This window comes from Mustela nigripes, chromosome 5, assembly GCF_022355385.1.
Source record: "Mustela nigripes isolate SB6536 chromosome 5, MUSNIG.SB6536, whole genome shotgun sequence".
Lineage (NCBI taxonomy): Eukaryota > Metazoa > Chordata > Mammalia > Carnivora > Mustelidae > Mustela > Mustela nigripes.
In genome coordinates this window covers 67,457,541-67,475,461 of record NC_081561.1, presented here as the reverse complement: position 1 = coordinate 67,475,461, position 17,921 = coordinate 67,457,541, and the positions used below count along the sequence as shown (strand labels likewise).

Here is a 17,921-nt window from a genome sequence, read left to right as displayed (position 1 = left end):
CTGTTTAGATCATTCAGTTGAATAAACAAGACATGTCGGCAGAGTTATTGCTTCTAAACCATAAGCAATTTCATAGTCAGGATATTTTTCTTACTTTGGGCTTTACTTTTGAGTATTGTCAGTTTGCACAACTTTTAGAAATTTAATTTTAATTCACACTTGTTAATGGCACAAGTTTTGAAAGATCCACTTTTAGAACTATTGCAATTATGTTAACTATAAGGGATCAAGAACTGCCAAATCCATTATGGATTACCAAATCATTTGTGGACTAAGTAAACAAGACGATAAGAAGTTAATTTATGTAGTCTCAGAAATAATTAGTGGTAGAATTGTAAGTGGACTCTAAGTCTTCTGATTCCCAAATTAGTACCCTGAACTTTCTCACCTCAACCTTCCCCTACCCATATTTAGATAAGTGTTCTCCTTCCAAATCCCTTGAGGGGAAAGTACACCTCTGGTAGTTTTCAGAAAATTAGAAAAAGTGGCAAACAACAAATAATATACAATGCTGCAGGATTGACATAGTTACAAAAAATCCACACAGAAAGGGAGAATGCATATTTGTGACAGAACCAGAGCCTCAGTAAATCAGTCTCCCCAGGTCATAACTGATTGTTCTTGCCCCTCAAATAACGATTTAACAAACAGGTTTGTAATAAAAAAAAAAAATTGGGGCAAAGAATGAAATTGTGATTATGGTAAAGGAAGCAAGGTATTCCTGGTAAGGACAAAATTTCATTCTTTCTCATAGCTTTCCTATATTTTCTTCTAGAGTTTTTGTGTTTCTTCATTTGTCTTTGCCATATTGAAGAATTAATACTTACATAAGTTGGGTTCTTACCCTGTCTTATCATTCACAAACTTTGTAGACTTACAGACTTATGTGCTAAATCAAGAAGTTAGGACGACTTTTCTTTAATGCAGATATTTTAGATATTTTGATTTCTTATTGATTGATTTGATATAAACTTTCCAAAAATTTTATATTAAAAGTGCAGTACGTTCAGGTTAGGTTTTAGTTTTCATCCTTGCACCCTCTATTTTCAAGTATGGATAGAGAAGAATTATTCTGATTAAATAGTTTTTAGGAAATTAATAAAGGGGACCACCTGGGTGACTCAGTTGTTAAGCATGTGTCTTCGGCTCAGGTCATGATCCCAGGGTCCTGGGATCCATCCCCACATTGGGCTCCCTGCTCAGTGGAGAGCCTGCTTCTGCTTCTCCCTCTCCCTCTTCCCTGGTTTGTGTTACCTCTTTCATTGTCTCTCTCTCTCTGTGTCAAATAAATAAATAACTCTTTAAAAAATTTTTAAGTAAAAAATAAATTTAATAAAGAACTACATGATTATACATGTAGTTATACATGATTAACTATCATGAACTGATATGTTAGCACAGTTAATCCCAATCTACTCTATTTAATCAGTCTTAATAATTCAAGATAGGCACTCAAATTCTAATTATAGGAAAGTTAACACTTTTTTCTTATATCTTTTCTCATGGGTGGAAAATCATGTTTATTTGTCCCAAGAAGTAATTTAGTGAAATTAGAAGAGAGAGAGAAACAGAAACTGAAAAAAAAATGTCAATACATAGTGTTGTGTAAAATCTAAGTTAGGAATTAGAGAATAGTCTCATTTCCATTAGCAAATATAATTAATAATCAAAAAATTTTCCCCAAAGAGGGGGAAAAACAGGTTCAGAAGATATTTAATAGGAGAGTTTTATCAAGCATTCAGGAATCAGATATTTTCAAACTTAGATTTTTTTAGACAGTGGACAAGAAGAATCTTGTTCCAGTTCATTTGAAAACTTCTTTGCCAAAGACAGACAAGGACAGAAAAAGAAAGAAAAAGGACAGGCCAGTCTTGGTTATTATCATACTTGAAAGAGTACTGAACAAAATATTAGCTAACCAAATCCAAAAGTCTATAAGAATGGTTATAACCAAGCTAGGCTTAAATTCACCATATTGACAGAAGAAAAGAAAGGGGAGGGGAAAATACCATTTATAATCATCTCAATTGATACAGAAAAAGCATTTGTTAAAAATCCAGCTACCATTCACTTCTCTCTCTCTCTCTCTCTGCCTATGCTAGAAAAATAAGAAATTTTCCTTAATCATTCAATAATCAAAATATCAAAAAAATCAAAATAATTATCAAAAATCCATAGCAAATATCATACTTAACAGTAAAATACTATAAATGTTCTTTTAAAAATCACAAATAAGATAAAGTTGCCTACTCTAGCATCTTTTGTTCAACACTGTACTAAAGTTAATGACCAGAGCAGTAAGGCCAAAAAAAGTAATGAAAGAGTACATATTGAAAGGGAAGAAACAAAACTAGCATTATTTACAACTGATGTGGTTGATTATATTAAAAACTAAAACAAACTGCACAAAAATTGTCACAATTAACAACAGATTTTTTAGCAACACTGCTGGATACAAGATAAATAAAAAAGTCAGCTGAATTTCTAAAACCAAGGAACAAACATTAAGAACCTGCAATAAAAACAACACTGTATAAAATAACAACAAATATTAGAAGATGCCTAGGAATAAGTCTAACAAAAGAAGTGCAAAGTGTCTTTAAGAAAATGATCAAACTGGGGCACCTGGGTGGCTCAGTCAGGTGAGTGTCTAACTCTTGATTTCATCTTGGGTCATGATCTCAAGGTTTTGAGATTGAGCTCCAGATTGGGCTCCATGCTGGGCAGAGAGTCTGCTTGAGATTCTTTCTCTCCCTCTTCCTCTGTCCCTCCCCCAACACACCCTCATTCCCTCCCCAAAAAGAGAAGAAAAGAAGCTTTATCAAAGGATATTAAATTATAAATAAGAAGGTTCAGTGTTGTGGAAATATTACAGATTGATCTACTTCTTCAATGCAATTCCAATCAAATCCCATCAGGGTTTTCTATGAAAATTAATAAGCTGATTCTAAAATGTGTGTAGAAATGTAGAAATGCAAAAAACCAAGAATAGATACAACACTCATGTAAAGATGAATCAGCAAAAGAAAAACAGAAAAATTCACAAATTTGTGGAAATTAAATATACTCTTTTTTTTATTTTAAAGATTTTTATTTATTTATTTGACAGAAAGAGAGATCACAAGTAGGCAGAGAGGCAGGCAGAGAGAGAGGAAGGGAAGCAGGCTCCTTGCTGAGCAGAGAGCCCAATGTGGGACTTGATCCCAGGACCCTGGGATCATGACCCGAGCCAAAGGCAGAGGCTTTAACCCACTGAGCCACCCAGACACCCAAAATTAAATATACTCTTAAACAACCAACAGATCAAAGGAGAAATCACAAGGGAAAATAGAAAATACTTAGAGATGAATGAAAGTAGAAATATGACACATCAAAACTAGAGGATGCAGTAAAACTGGTGCTAGACGGGAAATTTTTAGCTATAAATGCTTACATTAAAAAACAAGAAAGAAGAAGAAAAACAAGAAAGAGGGGCGCCTGGATGGCTCAGTAGGCTAAGCCTCTGTCTTTGGTGCAGGTCATGGTCTCAGGGTCCTGAGATCGAACCCCACATCAGGCTTTCTGCTCAGCGGGGAGCCTGCTTCCCCCCTCTCCCTGCCTCCCTGCCTGCCTCTGCCTACTTGTGATCTCTGTCTGTCAAATAAATGAATAAAATCTTGAAAAAAAAAAAACAAGAAAAATCTCAAGTCAATAATCTAAATGAACAACTTAAGGAATTAGGAAAAGAACAACCTAAACTGAAAGTGAGCAGAAGAAAGGAAATAATAAAGATCAGAACAGAGATAAATGAAATAGAGAATATACAAACAATAAAGAAAAGTCAATGAAACTTAAGGTTAGTTGCTTAAGGTCAAAATTGACAAACTCATGGGTAGAGTGACTTCAAAAAAGAATAGAGAAGACTCAAATAACTAAAATAAAAAATAAAAAACTGGGGCTCCTGGGTGACTCAGTGGGTTAAGCCTCTGTCTTCAGCTCAGGTCATGATCCCAGGGTCCTGGGATCAAGCCCCGCATTGGGCTCTCTGCTCAGCAGGGAGAGTGCTTCTCCCTCTCTCTGCTTGTCTCTCTGCCTATTTGTGATTTATCTCTCTCTCTCTCTTTCAAATAAATAAATAAAATCTTAAAAAAAAAATAAAAATAAATAAAAAACTGATTCCACTAAGCAAGAACTGTAAGACTGTACATGAAAACTGTACATCAACAAGTTGGATAACCTAGATGAAATGGATTAATTCCTAGAAGCACAAATTCTACCAAGGTGGAGCAACAAAGAAAGAGAATATCTGGATCAGTCTATAACAAGTAAGGAGATTGAATCAGTCATCAAAAATCTGACAAAGAAAGGTTCTGATCCTAATGACTTAACTAGTAAATTATACCAAACATGTAAGAAGAAATAGCATCAGTCTTTCTTGAAGTTTTCCCAAGAACTGAGGAAGAGGGAACACTTTCTAACTCATTCTATGAGGCCAAAATTATCTTGATACCAAAGTCAAAGACACCATAAGAAAACAAAACCAAATAATGCAATAAATCTCATACATATTCATGCATTAATCCTCAACAAAATACTAAGTGAACTCAGCAAAATATTTAAAAGATTATACACTATGACCAAGTGAGATTTATTCATTGAATGCAAGGATGGTTTGACACATAAAAATCAATGTGTCATATACCACTTCACAGATTAAAGGGGAAACAACACAGGATTATTTCAAATGATGAATTTGACAAGGTTTGACACAATTCTGTAATAATAATTATCAAAACACTTGGAATACAAATAAAGTCCCTCAAGGTAAAAAAAAAAAAAAAAGCCATATGAAAAACCTACAACAACATCATATTCAATGGTGAAAGACTGAAAATATTTCCTTTAAGATCAGAAACAACACAGGAATGCTCATTTTCAACACTTCTACTCAACGTAGGCCTGGAAGTCCTAGCCAGAACAGTTAGGTAAGAAAAAGAAATAAAATGCATCCATATTAGAAAGAAGTAAGTAAAATTATTTGTTTGTAGATGAAATGACCTTATATTAGGAAATCATAAGGATTCCACCAAAAAACCCTATTAGAAATAATAAGTGAATTTAGCAAAGTAACAGGATACAGTCAACATGAAAAAATCTGAAAAGAACTAAGAAAACAATTTTATTTATAATAGCATCAAAAAGAATGAAATGCATGGTAATTCACATAACAAAGAAGGTGAAAGACTTGTTAATGGAAATTAAAAAACAATGCTCAAAGAAATTAAAACATAAGTGGAAAGACATCTTATGTTCATAAATTGGAAAATTTATTGTTAAGATGTCAATAGTACCCAAAGCAACCCAAGGATTCAATGTAAAATCCCAATGACGGTTTTTTATCAAAATAGAAAAACAGATCCTAAAATTCACATGGAATCCAGGAGATCCCAAATTGTAAAAATAATCCCCCCCTAAAAAGAACTAAGTTGGATAATTAACACTTTCTGATTTCAAAATTTACTACAAAGCTACAATAATCAAAAGAAACTAGAGGTGACATAAAACCTGACATACAGATCAGTGAAACAAAATAGAACACCCAGAAATAAACCCTCACAATATATCCAGCTAGGCTATCATTGAAAATAGAAGGAGAGATTAAAAGCTTCCAGAACTAGAGCGTATCATGCCAAATGATTTTTGACAAGGGTGCCAACAATATTCAATAAGGAAAGGACAGCCTTTTCAACAAATGGTGCTAGAAAAACTGGATATTTGCATGTAAAAGAATGGAGATAGGCCTTTACTTAATACCATGTAAAAAATTAACTCAAAATGAATCAAATACCTAAAATATCAGACCTAAGCTATACAACTCTTAGAAGAAAAGACAGGGCAGGGTGCATGGGTGACTCAGTTGCTTAAGCATCTGCCTTATGCTCAGGTTGTAATCTCAGGGTCCTGGAATTGAGTCCCACATTGGGCTCCTTGCTTGGCAGGGAGTCAGTTTCTCCCTCTTCCTCTGTCCCTTCCTTTGCTTGTACTCTCTCTCTAATAAATAAATAAAATATTTTTAAAAAGAAGGAAAGACAGGACAAAATCTTCATAACCTTAGATTTGGCAATGATTTCTTAGATATGACAACAAAAACAAAAACAGACAAATTGGACTTCATAAAAATGAAAAACTTCTGGGCATCAAAGAACACTGCAAATGGAATAAAAAAAATAATCAATGCAATAGAAGAAGGTATTCTCCAATCATATATCTGATATGGGATTAATATGCAGGACATATAAAGAACTTGTAAAACTTAACAATAAAACAAACAACCCACTTCAAAAATGGACAAAAGACCTGAACTGACATTTCTTTAAAGAAGATATGTATTAATCAACAAGCTCATTTCATAATGATATTTAACATTATTAATCATTAGAGAAACTTAAATCAAAGCCACAAGGATATACCACTTCACCTTCATTAGGATGACCAGTGTTAACAAAACAAAACAAAACAAAACAGAAAACAACAAATATTGATGAGGACATGTATGATTATGTACTGTTGATAGGAGTATAAAATGGTATAGTTGTGTAAAACAGTATGGTGATTCCTCAGAAAATTAAATAAGAAATTACTATATAATGTAGTCATTCTTCTTTTGGGTATATATCCAAAGTATTTAAAAGCAGGGTTTCAAAGAGACATTTGCACACCTATGTTCATAGCAGCATTATTCAATCCAAGCGTCCACTGACAGGTGAATAAATAAGCAAAATGTTGTATATAAATGCAATGGAATATTACTCAGCCTTTAAAAAGAAGGAGATTCTGACATATGCTATATCATGAATGAACCTTGAGGACATGATGCTAAGTTAAATAAGTCAGTCACAAAAAGACAAAATATATGATTCCACATATATGAGCTACTTAGAGTAATTACAATCATAGAGACAGAATGTAGAATGGCAGATTTCAGGGGCTGGGGGGAGGGTAAGGAGGGGTTATTGTTTAATGAGTTTAGAGTTTCAGTTTATCAAGACTAAAAGAATTCTGGAGATAGAGGTGGTGATGAATGCACAACAATATGAATGTATTAATACCACTGAACTGTGTACTTAAAAATGATTAAGAAAGTCAATTTTTCTATGTGTAGTTTACCACCACCACCACAACAACAAAAAAAAAAACCAAAAAATTGCAGATGAAATAAGAAGTTAAGTGCTAAGAGCAACTTTCTACTTTTCAAAGAATATATAGGAAAATATTTTAGGATCTACAAATTTTTAAGAACAAGATACAAAAAAAACACGAACCATAAAATTAAAAAATATCTTCTGGAAAGACACTAGAGGATGTTGAGCCATGCCACCAACAGGGTGAAGTTACTTACAACACATAACCTACAGGATATTAATAACTAGAATATAAAAAAACTCCTAAGAATCAAATTTTTAAAATAGAAAAATTATGTGATCTGAGCAAATATTTCATAGAAGGAAACTGGCCAATAAAAATCCCCAAAAATGTAAGCTTATATTTTTTATATAGTTACTAAAAATAATTTTCAAATGAAAATCACAGGTACCATTTTACACCCATCAGACTAGAAAGAACTAAAATATCATTCAAGGCCAAGTATCAGTGAGAATGTGAAACAAAAGGAATGCTCACACACAGTTGGACAGACATAAATTAATATAGCCATTTGGAAAACAACTTAATTGTAAACAGTAAATAACATTAAGCATATCCTAGAACCTAGAATTCCATTTCTGTACCTGTTCATAGAATGTTCATAGCAATATTGTTTTTCAGCCAAAAAAAAAAAAAATCCACCAACAATGGAATAAATAAATGCATTGTGATATTTTCCTATAGTGGAATATTATACAGCAGTACAAATAAAGGTATTAAAACTATATGTAGGGACATCTGGGTGGCTCAGTGGGTTAAAGCCTCTGCCTTCAGCTCAGGTCATGATGCCAGGGTCCTGGGATCGAGCCCCGCATTGGGCTCTCTGGCTCAGCAGGGAGCCTGCTTCCCCCCCTCTGTCTCTGCCTGCCTCTCTGCCTACTTGTGATCTCTGTCAAATAAATAAAATCTTAAAAAAAAATGATATGTACATCAACATCAATGAATCACAAAATTTAATGCTGAATGAAACCAGAAAGTCACTGAAAAATGATTCTATTCTATGTGGGACAAATAAATACACGCAGTAATAAAATGAGCAATGATAAATAATACATAGAACTATCCACCATTTTAAAGTGTACAGTTCAGTGTATTAAGTACATTCATATTGCTGTATAACCATAACCACATTGTTTAGATATATATTCATAACTGATCAAATTTGAGGAAAAATAACGGAGTGATTAGCACCAAATTGTGGAGAACAGTAACTTTTTGTAGGTAGGGAAGGGAAAGTGATTAGAGTAGGAGCACACAGAGGACTTCTTTCTGTTAGTCTGTGGGGTGGGTCTTGAGTTTTTATCTTATGGTTATTTTTAAAATGTGTGTGTGTTTGTGTGTGTGTGTGTGTGTGTTTGTGTGTGTGATGAACAAAAAAATTCTCAATAAAAAAATGTTTGCATGCTAAGGAAACACATATTAAAGAATGAAGTATATTATATGTCTTCTATATAAATATCTATTTAAAACTCTCATCTAAATAAGTAGTTTTGTGTCCTAGCAGCTAGCAACATGTGGAACATCAACAGGAGGCAAAAGTGCCCAAGAAAATTTAAAAAAATTAAATATGTTGGGTTAGCAATGGTGTGCAAAGTTGGCATAAATCAAATAATAATATGCTGTCTAGAACAAAAAGAAAGGAACAATTGACAAGCAGGGAAAAAAGTAAAACATGATCATTTTAATCACACTAATATGTTTGCTATTTTAATTGCACTACAATTGGTGCCAGGTCATAGGCCGGGGTGTGTGTTGGGTGGGGGAGAGTTCCCCTCATCTGATGACTTCAGTACTCTTGGGTAAACTATTAAAAATCTTATGTCCCAAAGAAAACAAGAAGAAACCTACAGAAAAGAAACAATATGATTAGAAGGCAAGAGGGTCTGATTTATGAGGAAAGATTAAAGGCTTTAAGCAGCACAGTTTGGCTAAGTGATGACTAAAAGAGAGCATGATAACACTCCGCAAATATTTGCAAAGCATATACCAAGGAGGGAGGATTTGTTATTTATCTCGGTGCAAAGTTGTTAAACTGGCCATGAATGGTCGATGTTAAGGAGAAGGAAATTCAGGCTATCAGGGAAACTTCCTGGTTGAAAGGTACGAAGTCAAGAGGCTGACTCCCTAAGAAATAATGGCAACTTCACTACTGGAGCTTTAGTTAAAACAAAATTTGGTTCATGCTAGAGATTCACAGGAAAAGAAAGGCTTTCTTCGATCAGGACAAAGTATTGAGACTAGGTTTTCTTAGTGTTATTCCCGAGGATTAAACGATTCTGAAACATTCTCTAAGACATTTCAGAAATTTGAACCATTACATTTATGAGTAAAAATTTAAAATAATCGAAATTCATATTACTATCTGATAATTACTCTTACCATCCTCTTCTTGTCTTTTTGTTTTACTTTTCTTGTTTTTCCATTTGCTCACTTTTATATCATGAACTATTTAAAACTTTAAAAAGGTACAGATAAAATGTAACAAATAGCCATGTATTAACCAACCTGATTGAGACATTACACATATGAAATACAAAAGCGTCCTCTGTAGCCTTCCCTAATCTTGTTCCCTTCCTTCCCCCACAAGAAATAATGTTCTTTATTTAGTTCACACTGCTCCCATTTAAACCTCTAAAACTTAATCCCATATGTAAATACATTAAAGTAATATATGCTATTGCTTTAAAACTGGTACCATACAGTATGTATCCTATACTCAATGAGTTTTCTCGCTCAACTGTACGTTTCTGAGATGAATCTAATTTGATTCTTATAGATTTAATGCATTCACTTCCAAAGCACTGTAGTATCACCTTGTATAGATATATTAACATTTATTCTCTCACTGTATTATAATGGACATTGATTTTCCAGCATTCTGGGATCACCAACCACACTCCAATGTGCCTGCGTGTACACAGTGTGAAGCTTTCTCCAGGAATGCAGTCATAAGTTGTGTGCACCTTTGTCTTTACTAGTGACTGTCCCTCGTATGGTTCCTTGGAGTTCTTTTGCTCCATACTTGTAACAATGCTTATGTTCAGACTTTTTAACTGCTGTTATTCAAATAATAGTGGAATGATTATTCATCATAGTTTTAATTTGCATTTTCCTGATTAAAATTTCCCTGATTGAGCTGAGCCTTTTTCATATGTTTATGGAGAAGAATGGTATTCAATATATTTGTTAGCCATATGTTATGAAACCTGGTCAGTTAGAAGGGGTGCCATGAACACACCCTACTATTTCTAATTATTTTTTTCATCTTGTGTGAATTGCACGTTCATATGGAATGCTATATTTCTATTGGGTTGTCTCTTTATCATGGAGTTGAATATTTTAGATATTCTAAAGCAGCGTTATCTGACAGAACTTTCTGTGATGATGAAATTGATCTATGTCTGCACTGTCCAATACCGTATGTGGTTATTATGGACTTGAAATGTAGCTAATATGTCAGAGAAACTGAATATTTTATATAATTAATGTTACATGGGGCTAGTAGCTACTATATTGCACAGCATAGTTATGAATATTAATCCTGTCACTCATCTATGACATATGGATATCCAATTTTATTTACATATATGAAACCATATATGCATATATTTGCTTTTGTGTTCCTTTTTCTTCCTATTTAACATTTTCCATGTCATTAAAAGAGACTCTAAATAAGTGAAATAATATTCAGTCCCATAAAAGTCCTATAAATGATGTAAGCATTTCTTTATTAGTAGTAATTTAGGGGCACACAGCTTTTTACAGTAGCCAATCACAATTTTTGCATGACATTTTATAAGCATTTTCTCTTACTTCTTTATGTGAGATTCATGCAAAAGTGAAGCTGTGGGAGAAAGAGTATGAACACTTTAAAGACCTGATACAGGCCTTGCAACAGTTTTCCAGGGTGTTTGTTCAGTGTTCACCAGAAGGACATGAAAGAGCTTATCTTACCAGACCATCTCCACCATCATAGTAATTCCTTAATATTTGACAATTATATAATTAAAAAAATTTTTTTTTGCTTATTGGCAGTACATCTTTTCATGCATTTATTGGCCTTTTCTTCTTTATGTGTATTTTCTATTCACGTCTTTTACTCTGTTGTGTTGTCCTCATATTTTTCTATAAATTGATAGGATTTCCTTATTAGTAGAAGTATTATCCCATTGTCATATTTGCTAAAAATATTTTCTCCAGTCTTTCTTTTGACTACAAATTTTATATATGATGCTTTTGATACAGAGTAGTTTTTAATTTCTCCCTTCTATATTTTTCCTTTGAAATTTCTTAAATTGTTTTCATCTTAGAAAATGGAATCATTCAGAAATGAGGTAGATATAAATGTTCCCTTCTAAGTATATTTTATATTCAATAATTTATATGAAATTCATACAAGGAAGGAGATATATATTTTTTCCAAAATAGTTCATTTTTCTAACTTTATATGATGAAGGATTTTATTTATTTATTTGATACAACATGTTCTTCCAAAAAGGACATAAGACAATTCACTGAAGAAAAATTTTTTTCTCCTTCATTGGGTGCAATATCTCTTTGATTGTACAGTAAACTCTTATGTATACTAGGGTCTTTTTTCAGGTATCTAATCTTGGTTGTAGATTTGTTCCACCTACAGTTGAGTCTGTATCATAGTGTCATAATATTTTGATATCTCGCAGACAGGTCCATTTTGTCTATTCTTGTTTACCTTTCTCTTAACTATTACTTTCTGCATATTGTTCTAGGTCAAGTGTACAGTCATTTTAATCACTTCCAAAAATTAGCTACCCACTCAAAATTGTATTGGGGTATTATATGTCTAAATTAATTTAGGAAGAATTGGTACATTTATAATATCTAGCATAACTATCCAGGAATGGGATATGTGTTTTCACTTAAAATTTCCATTTAAAGTAAAAAGTTTCTTCACAATGAAGGAAACAATCAACCAAACTAAAAATTAATCTACTGAATAGGGGAAGATATTTGCAAGTAACATATCTGATAAAGGGTTAATATTCAAAATATATAAAGAACTGATACAACTCAATATCCAGAAACAAATAATCCAATTTAAAAATGGGCAGAAAACATGAAAAGTCATTTCTCCAAAGAAGACATACAGATGGCCAACAGACACATGCAAAGATGCTTGACATCAGGGAAATGCAAAGCAAAACTACAATAAGATATTGCCTCACACCTGTCAGAATGGCTAAAATCAACAAAACAAGAAACAACAAGTATTGGTGAGGATCTGGAGAGAAAAAAAAAAAAAAAAAGCCCTTTGACCTGTTGGGAGCAATGCAAACTGGTGCTCCCACTAGAAAACTGTATGAAGGTTCCTAAAATAATTGAAAATGGAATTATCTTGTTATCCAGGAATTGCACTACTGAGCATTTACCCCCAAAATACAAAAACACATGCACCTTTATTTATAAAAGCCAAACTATAAAAACAGCCCGTGGATAAAAAAGATGTGATTTGTGTGTGTGCATATATATATGTACATACATATATATATGCATATATATACGCATTGATCTATATATATACATACATATATATGCGTATATATACGCATGATAGTCTATGTATGTATATATATATGCACACACACATATATACATATACACATATATATGTATATACATTATATATAAAGTAGATTATTCAGCTATTAAAAAGAATCAAGTCTTGCCATTTACAACAGCATGAATAGAGCTAAAGACCATAATGCTGAGTGAAATAGGTCAGTCAGAGAAAGACAAATACCATATGATTTCTCTCTTCTGTGGAATTTAAGAAATAAAACAAATGAGCAAAGGATCAAAAAGGAGAGAGAGAGAGACAAACCAAGAAACAGAATCTTAACTACAGAGAACAAACCGATGGTTACCAGCTAGGAGGATGAAGGAGCTGGGGGATAGGGATTAAAGAGTATAGTTACCATTATTTTTAAAAAATAGATTTAAAAAAATAAATAAAAATTTCTTTTATGCCTGTATTTTTTTCAAGTAGGTAATAAGCTTCTCTTATTATGGTTGCTCCTAAATATTTTGCATTTCTTCTGGTTCCTGCAATTTAATTTTATAATGCCCTACATTTCTTGTTTTTCATAGAGATTGTTTCCACCTCTCTTAGTAGGGTATCTATGAGAAAATTAAGTCCTATAGAAAAAGATTTGAATGACCACTTTCAGAATTTTCCTAAGGATGCTATTTGGCCAGTACCATTCTATATGCCTAACTTGTTCCTTACATACCTATAGTCCTTACATACAGTGAGTCCCGAGGGCTACAACTCTGTGGCATCCTGATTGAGAAGAACTGGGGCTTTCTTTAAGCTCTTCAAACTCTTCTTACCCCATGACTTTTACTCACTACAGATAACCTAACTGACTAATAATACCTCAGAGAGAAATATAAAACCACAAAACTACCTCAATTTCCTGCCACAAAATCTACTAATCTACTTGCAACTGAACTTAAATTTTTCCTCTTCCTGTTCTAATGAGAAAAGTGTTCCTTCCCTCTAGAGCCGCTTCCTCCACTCTGAAGCTCTTCCCTGGGCTCTCAGCTTTCCCCTCTCTTTTATATCTCCAGTCTCGCCTCTTTATTGGATCTATCTTACCAACATTAGAATGATAGTCTAATCATCTTTCAAAATTAAATTTCAAGTCTTCCTCCAACTATCACCCTCGACTTGGCTAAATCTTCTACATTCACTGACACTTCCCACTTATTTCACAAACCAATCAAACCCCAGCTCTCCACTGAAAAGTTTTTTTCCCAAAGTCATTGATTCTCTCCGGTTAACTAATACCATAGACCTTTTTCAGCCATTGTCTTCATGAACTTTTAGCGCCATTTTGTAGCAGTAACCATTCCCTTCTGTTGAAAGCATTCTTTCGCCTCTGTGCCACTAAATTCTCCTCTTCCTTTTCTTACCTCTTTGGGTTCTCCTCAGTTATCTTACCAACCCTTATCTTTTTTCCCTGCTTTTCACAACTCTTTTCTTATGGCCTCTTCCATTATCATTTGGGTTTTTCCCTAGACACTTTTATCCATTACCATGGCTTCAAACCCCATCAAAGTAAATGTCTAGCTAAGTACTCTGTTCCAGTCACATACTCAGCTGCTCACTGCAAGTCTATACAGAATATTTCATAAGCACTTCAAATACGGTAAGTCTCAAACTGAACCCATTATCTTTTTATTCTTTCTGCCTGCTTCTTTTCCAGTTTCCTATCTAAAATCACCCACTTTTCTCCATCCCTAGAGCTATTATCCTAGTCCAGATATTCTCATCCAGATTTATGCATATATCTATGACAGGATGCTCCTCTTGTCTGCCTTCCCATATAGCACTCGTTGACATTTGGTAAGATCTGAGGCCATTTTTGGTTGTCACGTTGGGGAGGGTGTGGAATTTGGTGAATAGAAACCAGAGACACTGTGATGTTGCTAAACATCCTTCCGTGCACAGGACATCCCCCACAGCACAGAATTATGCCACCCAAAATGTCAGTAATACTAAGTCTGAGAAACATTAACCTATGCTGTTACCTCTATTCTATCCACCGGTCCTCTCCTCCCCAAATCCACTCCTCCAAACCCTCACTTATTCTCAGTTCTTTCCTTAAATGTCACTTCTTATGGGGAATGTCCTTAACCACTTCAACTAGGTTAACACTTATGATACCCTTTGTAATTACGTATAATTACTTTTTTAAAAGATTTTATTTATTTATTTGACAGGCAGAGATCACAAGTAGGCAGAGAGGCAGGCAGAGAGAAGGGAGGAAGCAGGCTCCCTGCTGAGCAGAGAGCTCGATGTGGGTCTTGATCCAAGGACCCTGAGACCATGACCTGAGCTGAAGGCAGAGGCTTAACCCACTGAGCCACCCAGGTGCCCCACATATAATTACTTTAAAGACATGTTTTCCTGCTACACTGGAAAAAAGCAAATCTGTCCATTCACTATTTGTCCCCTAGTACCTTTAACTCCATATGCCTAGACATTAATATCTTGCCCATAAGTTTTAAAAAATAGAACTTTATTCAAAATATTTTAAAAAGCAAATACAACTGTTGTAAATTAGCAATGCTAACACCTATTTTCCCTACCTCACAGTTATCAGTGTTCAAATGAGCTGAAGTACATGTAGGTTTATACTGAAAGTCTCACGTCCTGAGCAAACTATGATGGCTGATCACCTCAGGTACAAAGTAATTTTTTAAAATTTCGACTTTGTTAAACAAATATTCTATTATCATTTTTTAAAGTATTTGGGGCAGTTCTGAGTCTTTAGGATGCCCTCGTGTTCATTTCTATAATCATCACAATAACGATACTCTATTATTGTTTCAGGTGTCTTTGGAAATATAGGCTGTGTAGCCTAATGAAAGTATTATATTTTAAATTTATTAACGAAATCTGTATCTGCATTTGTAGTGGACTCCTCTGAGGAGGAAACAGTACACCCGAGAAGCACTTTTTCCTTTATTCTGTAAAGTGAGCCTTGCCATACACATGTTGTAAGAGCTGATGGCTCACTGGCACCAGCAGCCTCATCAAAGTGGTAGAAAGAACACCTGAGAGAAATTACTTAAATTCCCTATTGACATAAACTTCAGTCAACTGAAGTGTATTTCTAAGTCAATATTTTTGCACTTTCACAATTGTTTATCTAATAAAGAGCTATTATTTCATTGATAAAAAGAGCAATCTAGAGGATTTTATTATGTAATTAGCCATTAACTGTATTAAAAGCATTGGTGGGAAGAAATTGGTCATTTCAAAGGGTTGGGGGTTTTATATTATTTCTTAAGGTAATATGCTTGCATCATTTGACCAAACTAATGGGTTTACAATTTACCTCAGGTTCAGATTTACCACACAACACATTGTCATATGCCCTTAGTTCTGTGGCACCTCTTTTTAATGATTAGATAACTTAAGGATAATGAAGGCCTTATCGTGTGCCTAATTAGCCATGCAGTCCCTAATGGTAGTCTAACTCATTTAGATAAAAGCAGTTTGCTGATTTGTTCCTTGGCTGGGGGTAGGGAGAGGAGTCTAGGGAGAAAGTGCCTGAGTGTGTGCGTGCTAGAGACACGTACCCTTTCTCCCTGGCTCCCACCCCATCTCCACATTGTAGAAGAGATCAGCAAACTGCCTACACACACACACACACACACACACACACACACACACACACACATGAGGTTCAAACAAACCACAGCATAAAATTTGGGCTTCTTGATAACTATTAAAGGTTTTGTCTAAATGGGTATATTCCAAATACCAATTTCTTCCATATCCCCAGCTTTAGGATTTCTGTTTATATTTAAATGGAAATTTCTTAGATCAGGAATGGTCTTTTTTTGCAATCTCTTAAGTTTCTGATATTAGGCAAGAATAACTGAAAAATTTCCCTTCCTAGGCTAACTGGAAATTGTTCAGTATGTACATGTAAAGAAACATCAATTGCCCCAAATCAAACTTAGCTCTGTCTGAAGTTCTCAATCATTCAACAGGCTCCTCAGAAATTAACATTTTTTGGCATATTTGCCAGCAAGGATGGTTAGCACTTATTGTTCAGTTTGCAGTACATGTTATGGCAGACACAAATAGAAATTAAAATAATTCTTACCTCATTCTTCAGCTTGCTTCCAGAAAACCTTAAAAATCAGTACATTTTCATTAGTTAAAATAGAAATATAAAATTACAGCAATCAAAGAAATGCAGAAGGCCCACTAAAGTGGTGACTTCGATCATGATTAGTGAAATAAACCTGGAGAAATCAGTTTGATTTTCAAAGAGACCCACACATTCTTCTCAAGTTACTTAAAAAATAAACTATTAAGGGAAAGTAAAATGAAGAATATTTAAGGAAATCAGATAGGATCTGAGGCAAGCAAAGCACACTTGACATGAAATATTTATTTTTGTCCCGGCTATACCTTCATTTTCCAGTAAATACAGCCAGTAAGCCACCATTATGTTCTTTACCACATCTGAGTTCATCTTGGTATGACTTAGGTGACCCAAATGATTTTTTTATACAAGTTACTTTACTTTTCAAATTAATTTATTCCTTTGCAAGCTAAGAGCAGATTACCATAAGTTAACATGCAGATTTAATTATTCAGAGATCCAGTATTTAAAAAATAATAATTGTATAGTATCACTGGTTTTGTTGGATGTCACCCCACTTATTCATGACCTCCTTTTGATAGCTAAGGATAGATTAGAGAAGTGTGTTCTTTTATATTCATTTGTGTTTTTTCTTTCATACAGATTCACAGGTCATTAGCTTTAACTCACTTAAGGTAAGCTGGTATTCAAAGAATGTATTATTAGAGATGACTTATAATAAACTTTTCATCTCTGTAAGGTGTTGATCGAGCACATAGATTTTTATTTTATTTTGTTTTGAGTAGGCTCCACACCCAGTGTGGGGCTTGAACTCAGGATCCTGAGATTGAGTCAAACGCTCTATCGACTTCATGAACCAGCCAGGCAACCCAACCTCACAGATTTTTAAAACAGTTTATCCCTTGGGGGAAAAAATACATTTTTCTGCCTATATTTTATCGAAACCAGCCTGAAAACAGACCTAGTCTTATGAGTAAATACTAATTTAAAAGCAATTCTGCTTCCTTGATTTCTCCTTTTCATCTCTCTGGGAGATCTTGTTCACTATCAATTTCTCATTAATGATAGCAA

The 17,921-nt window shown here is 34.0% G+C and overlaps 1 protein-coding gene across 1 annotated transcript in view; it reads right to left on the bottom strand.

Moving 5' to 3' along the window:
* Window positions 1-17,921, bottom strand: part of RFX6 (regulatory factor X6) — a 59,871-nt gene that overhangs the window by 23,509 nt on the left and 18,441 nt on the right. Inside the window, exon 6 of the mRNA XM_059399120.1 lies at window positions 16,845-16,872. Within this exon, the coding sequence (XP_059255103.1) occupies window positions 16,845-16,872 (28 nt within the window). The remainder of the gene's footprint in view (window positions 1-16,844; window positions 16,873-17,921) is intronic.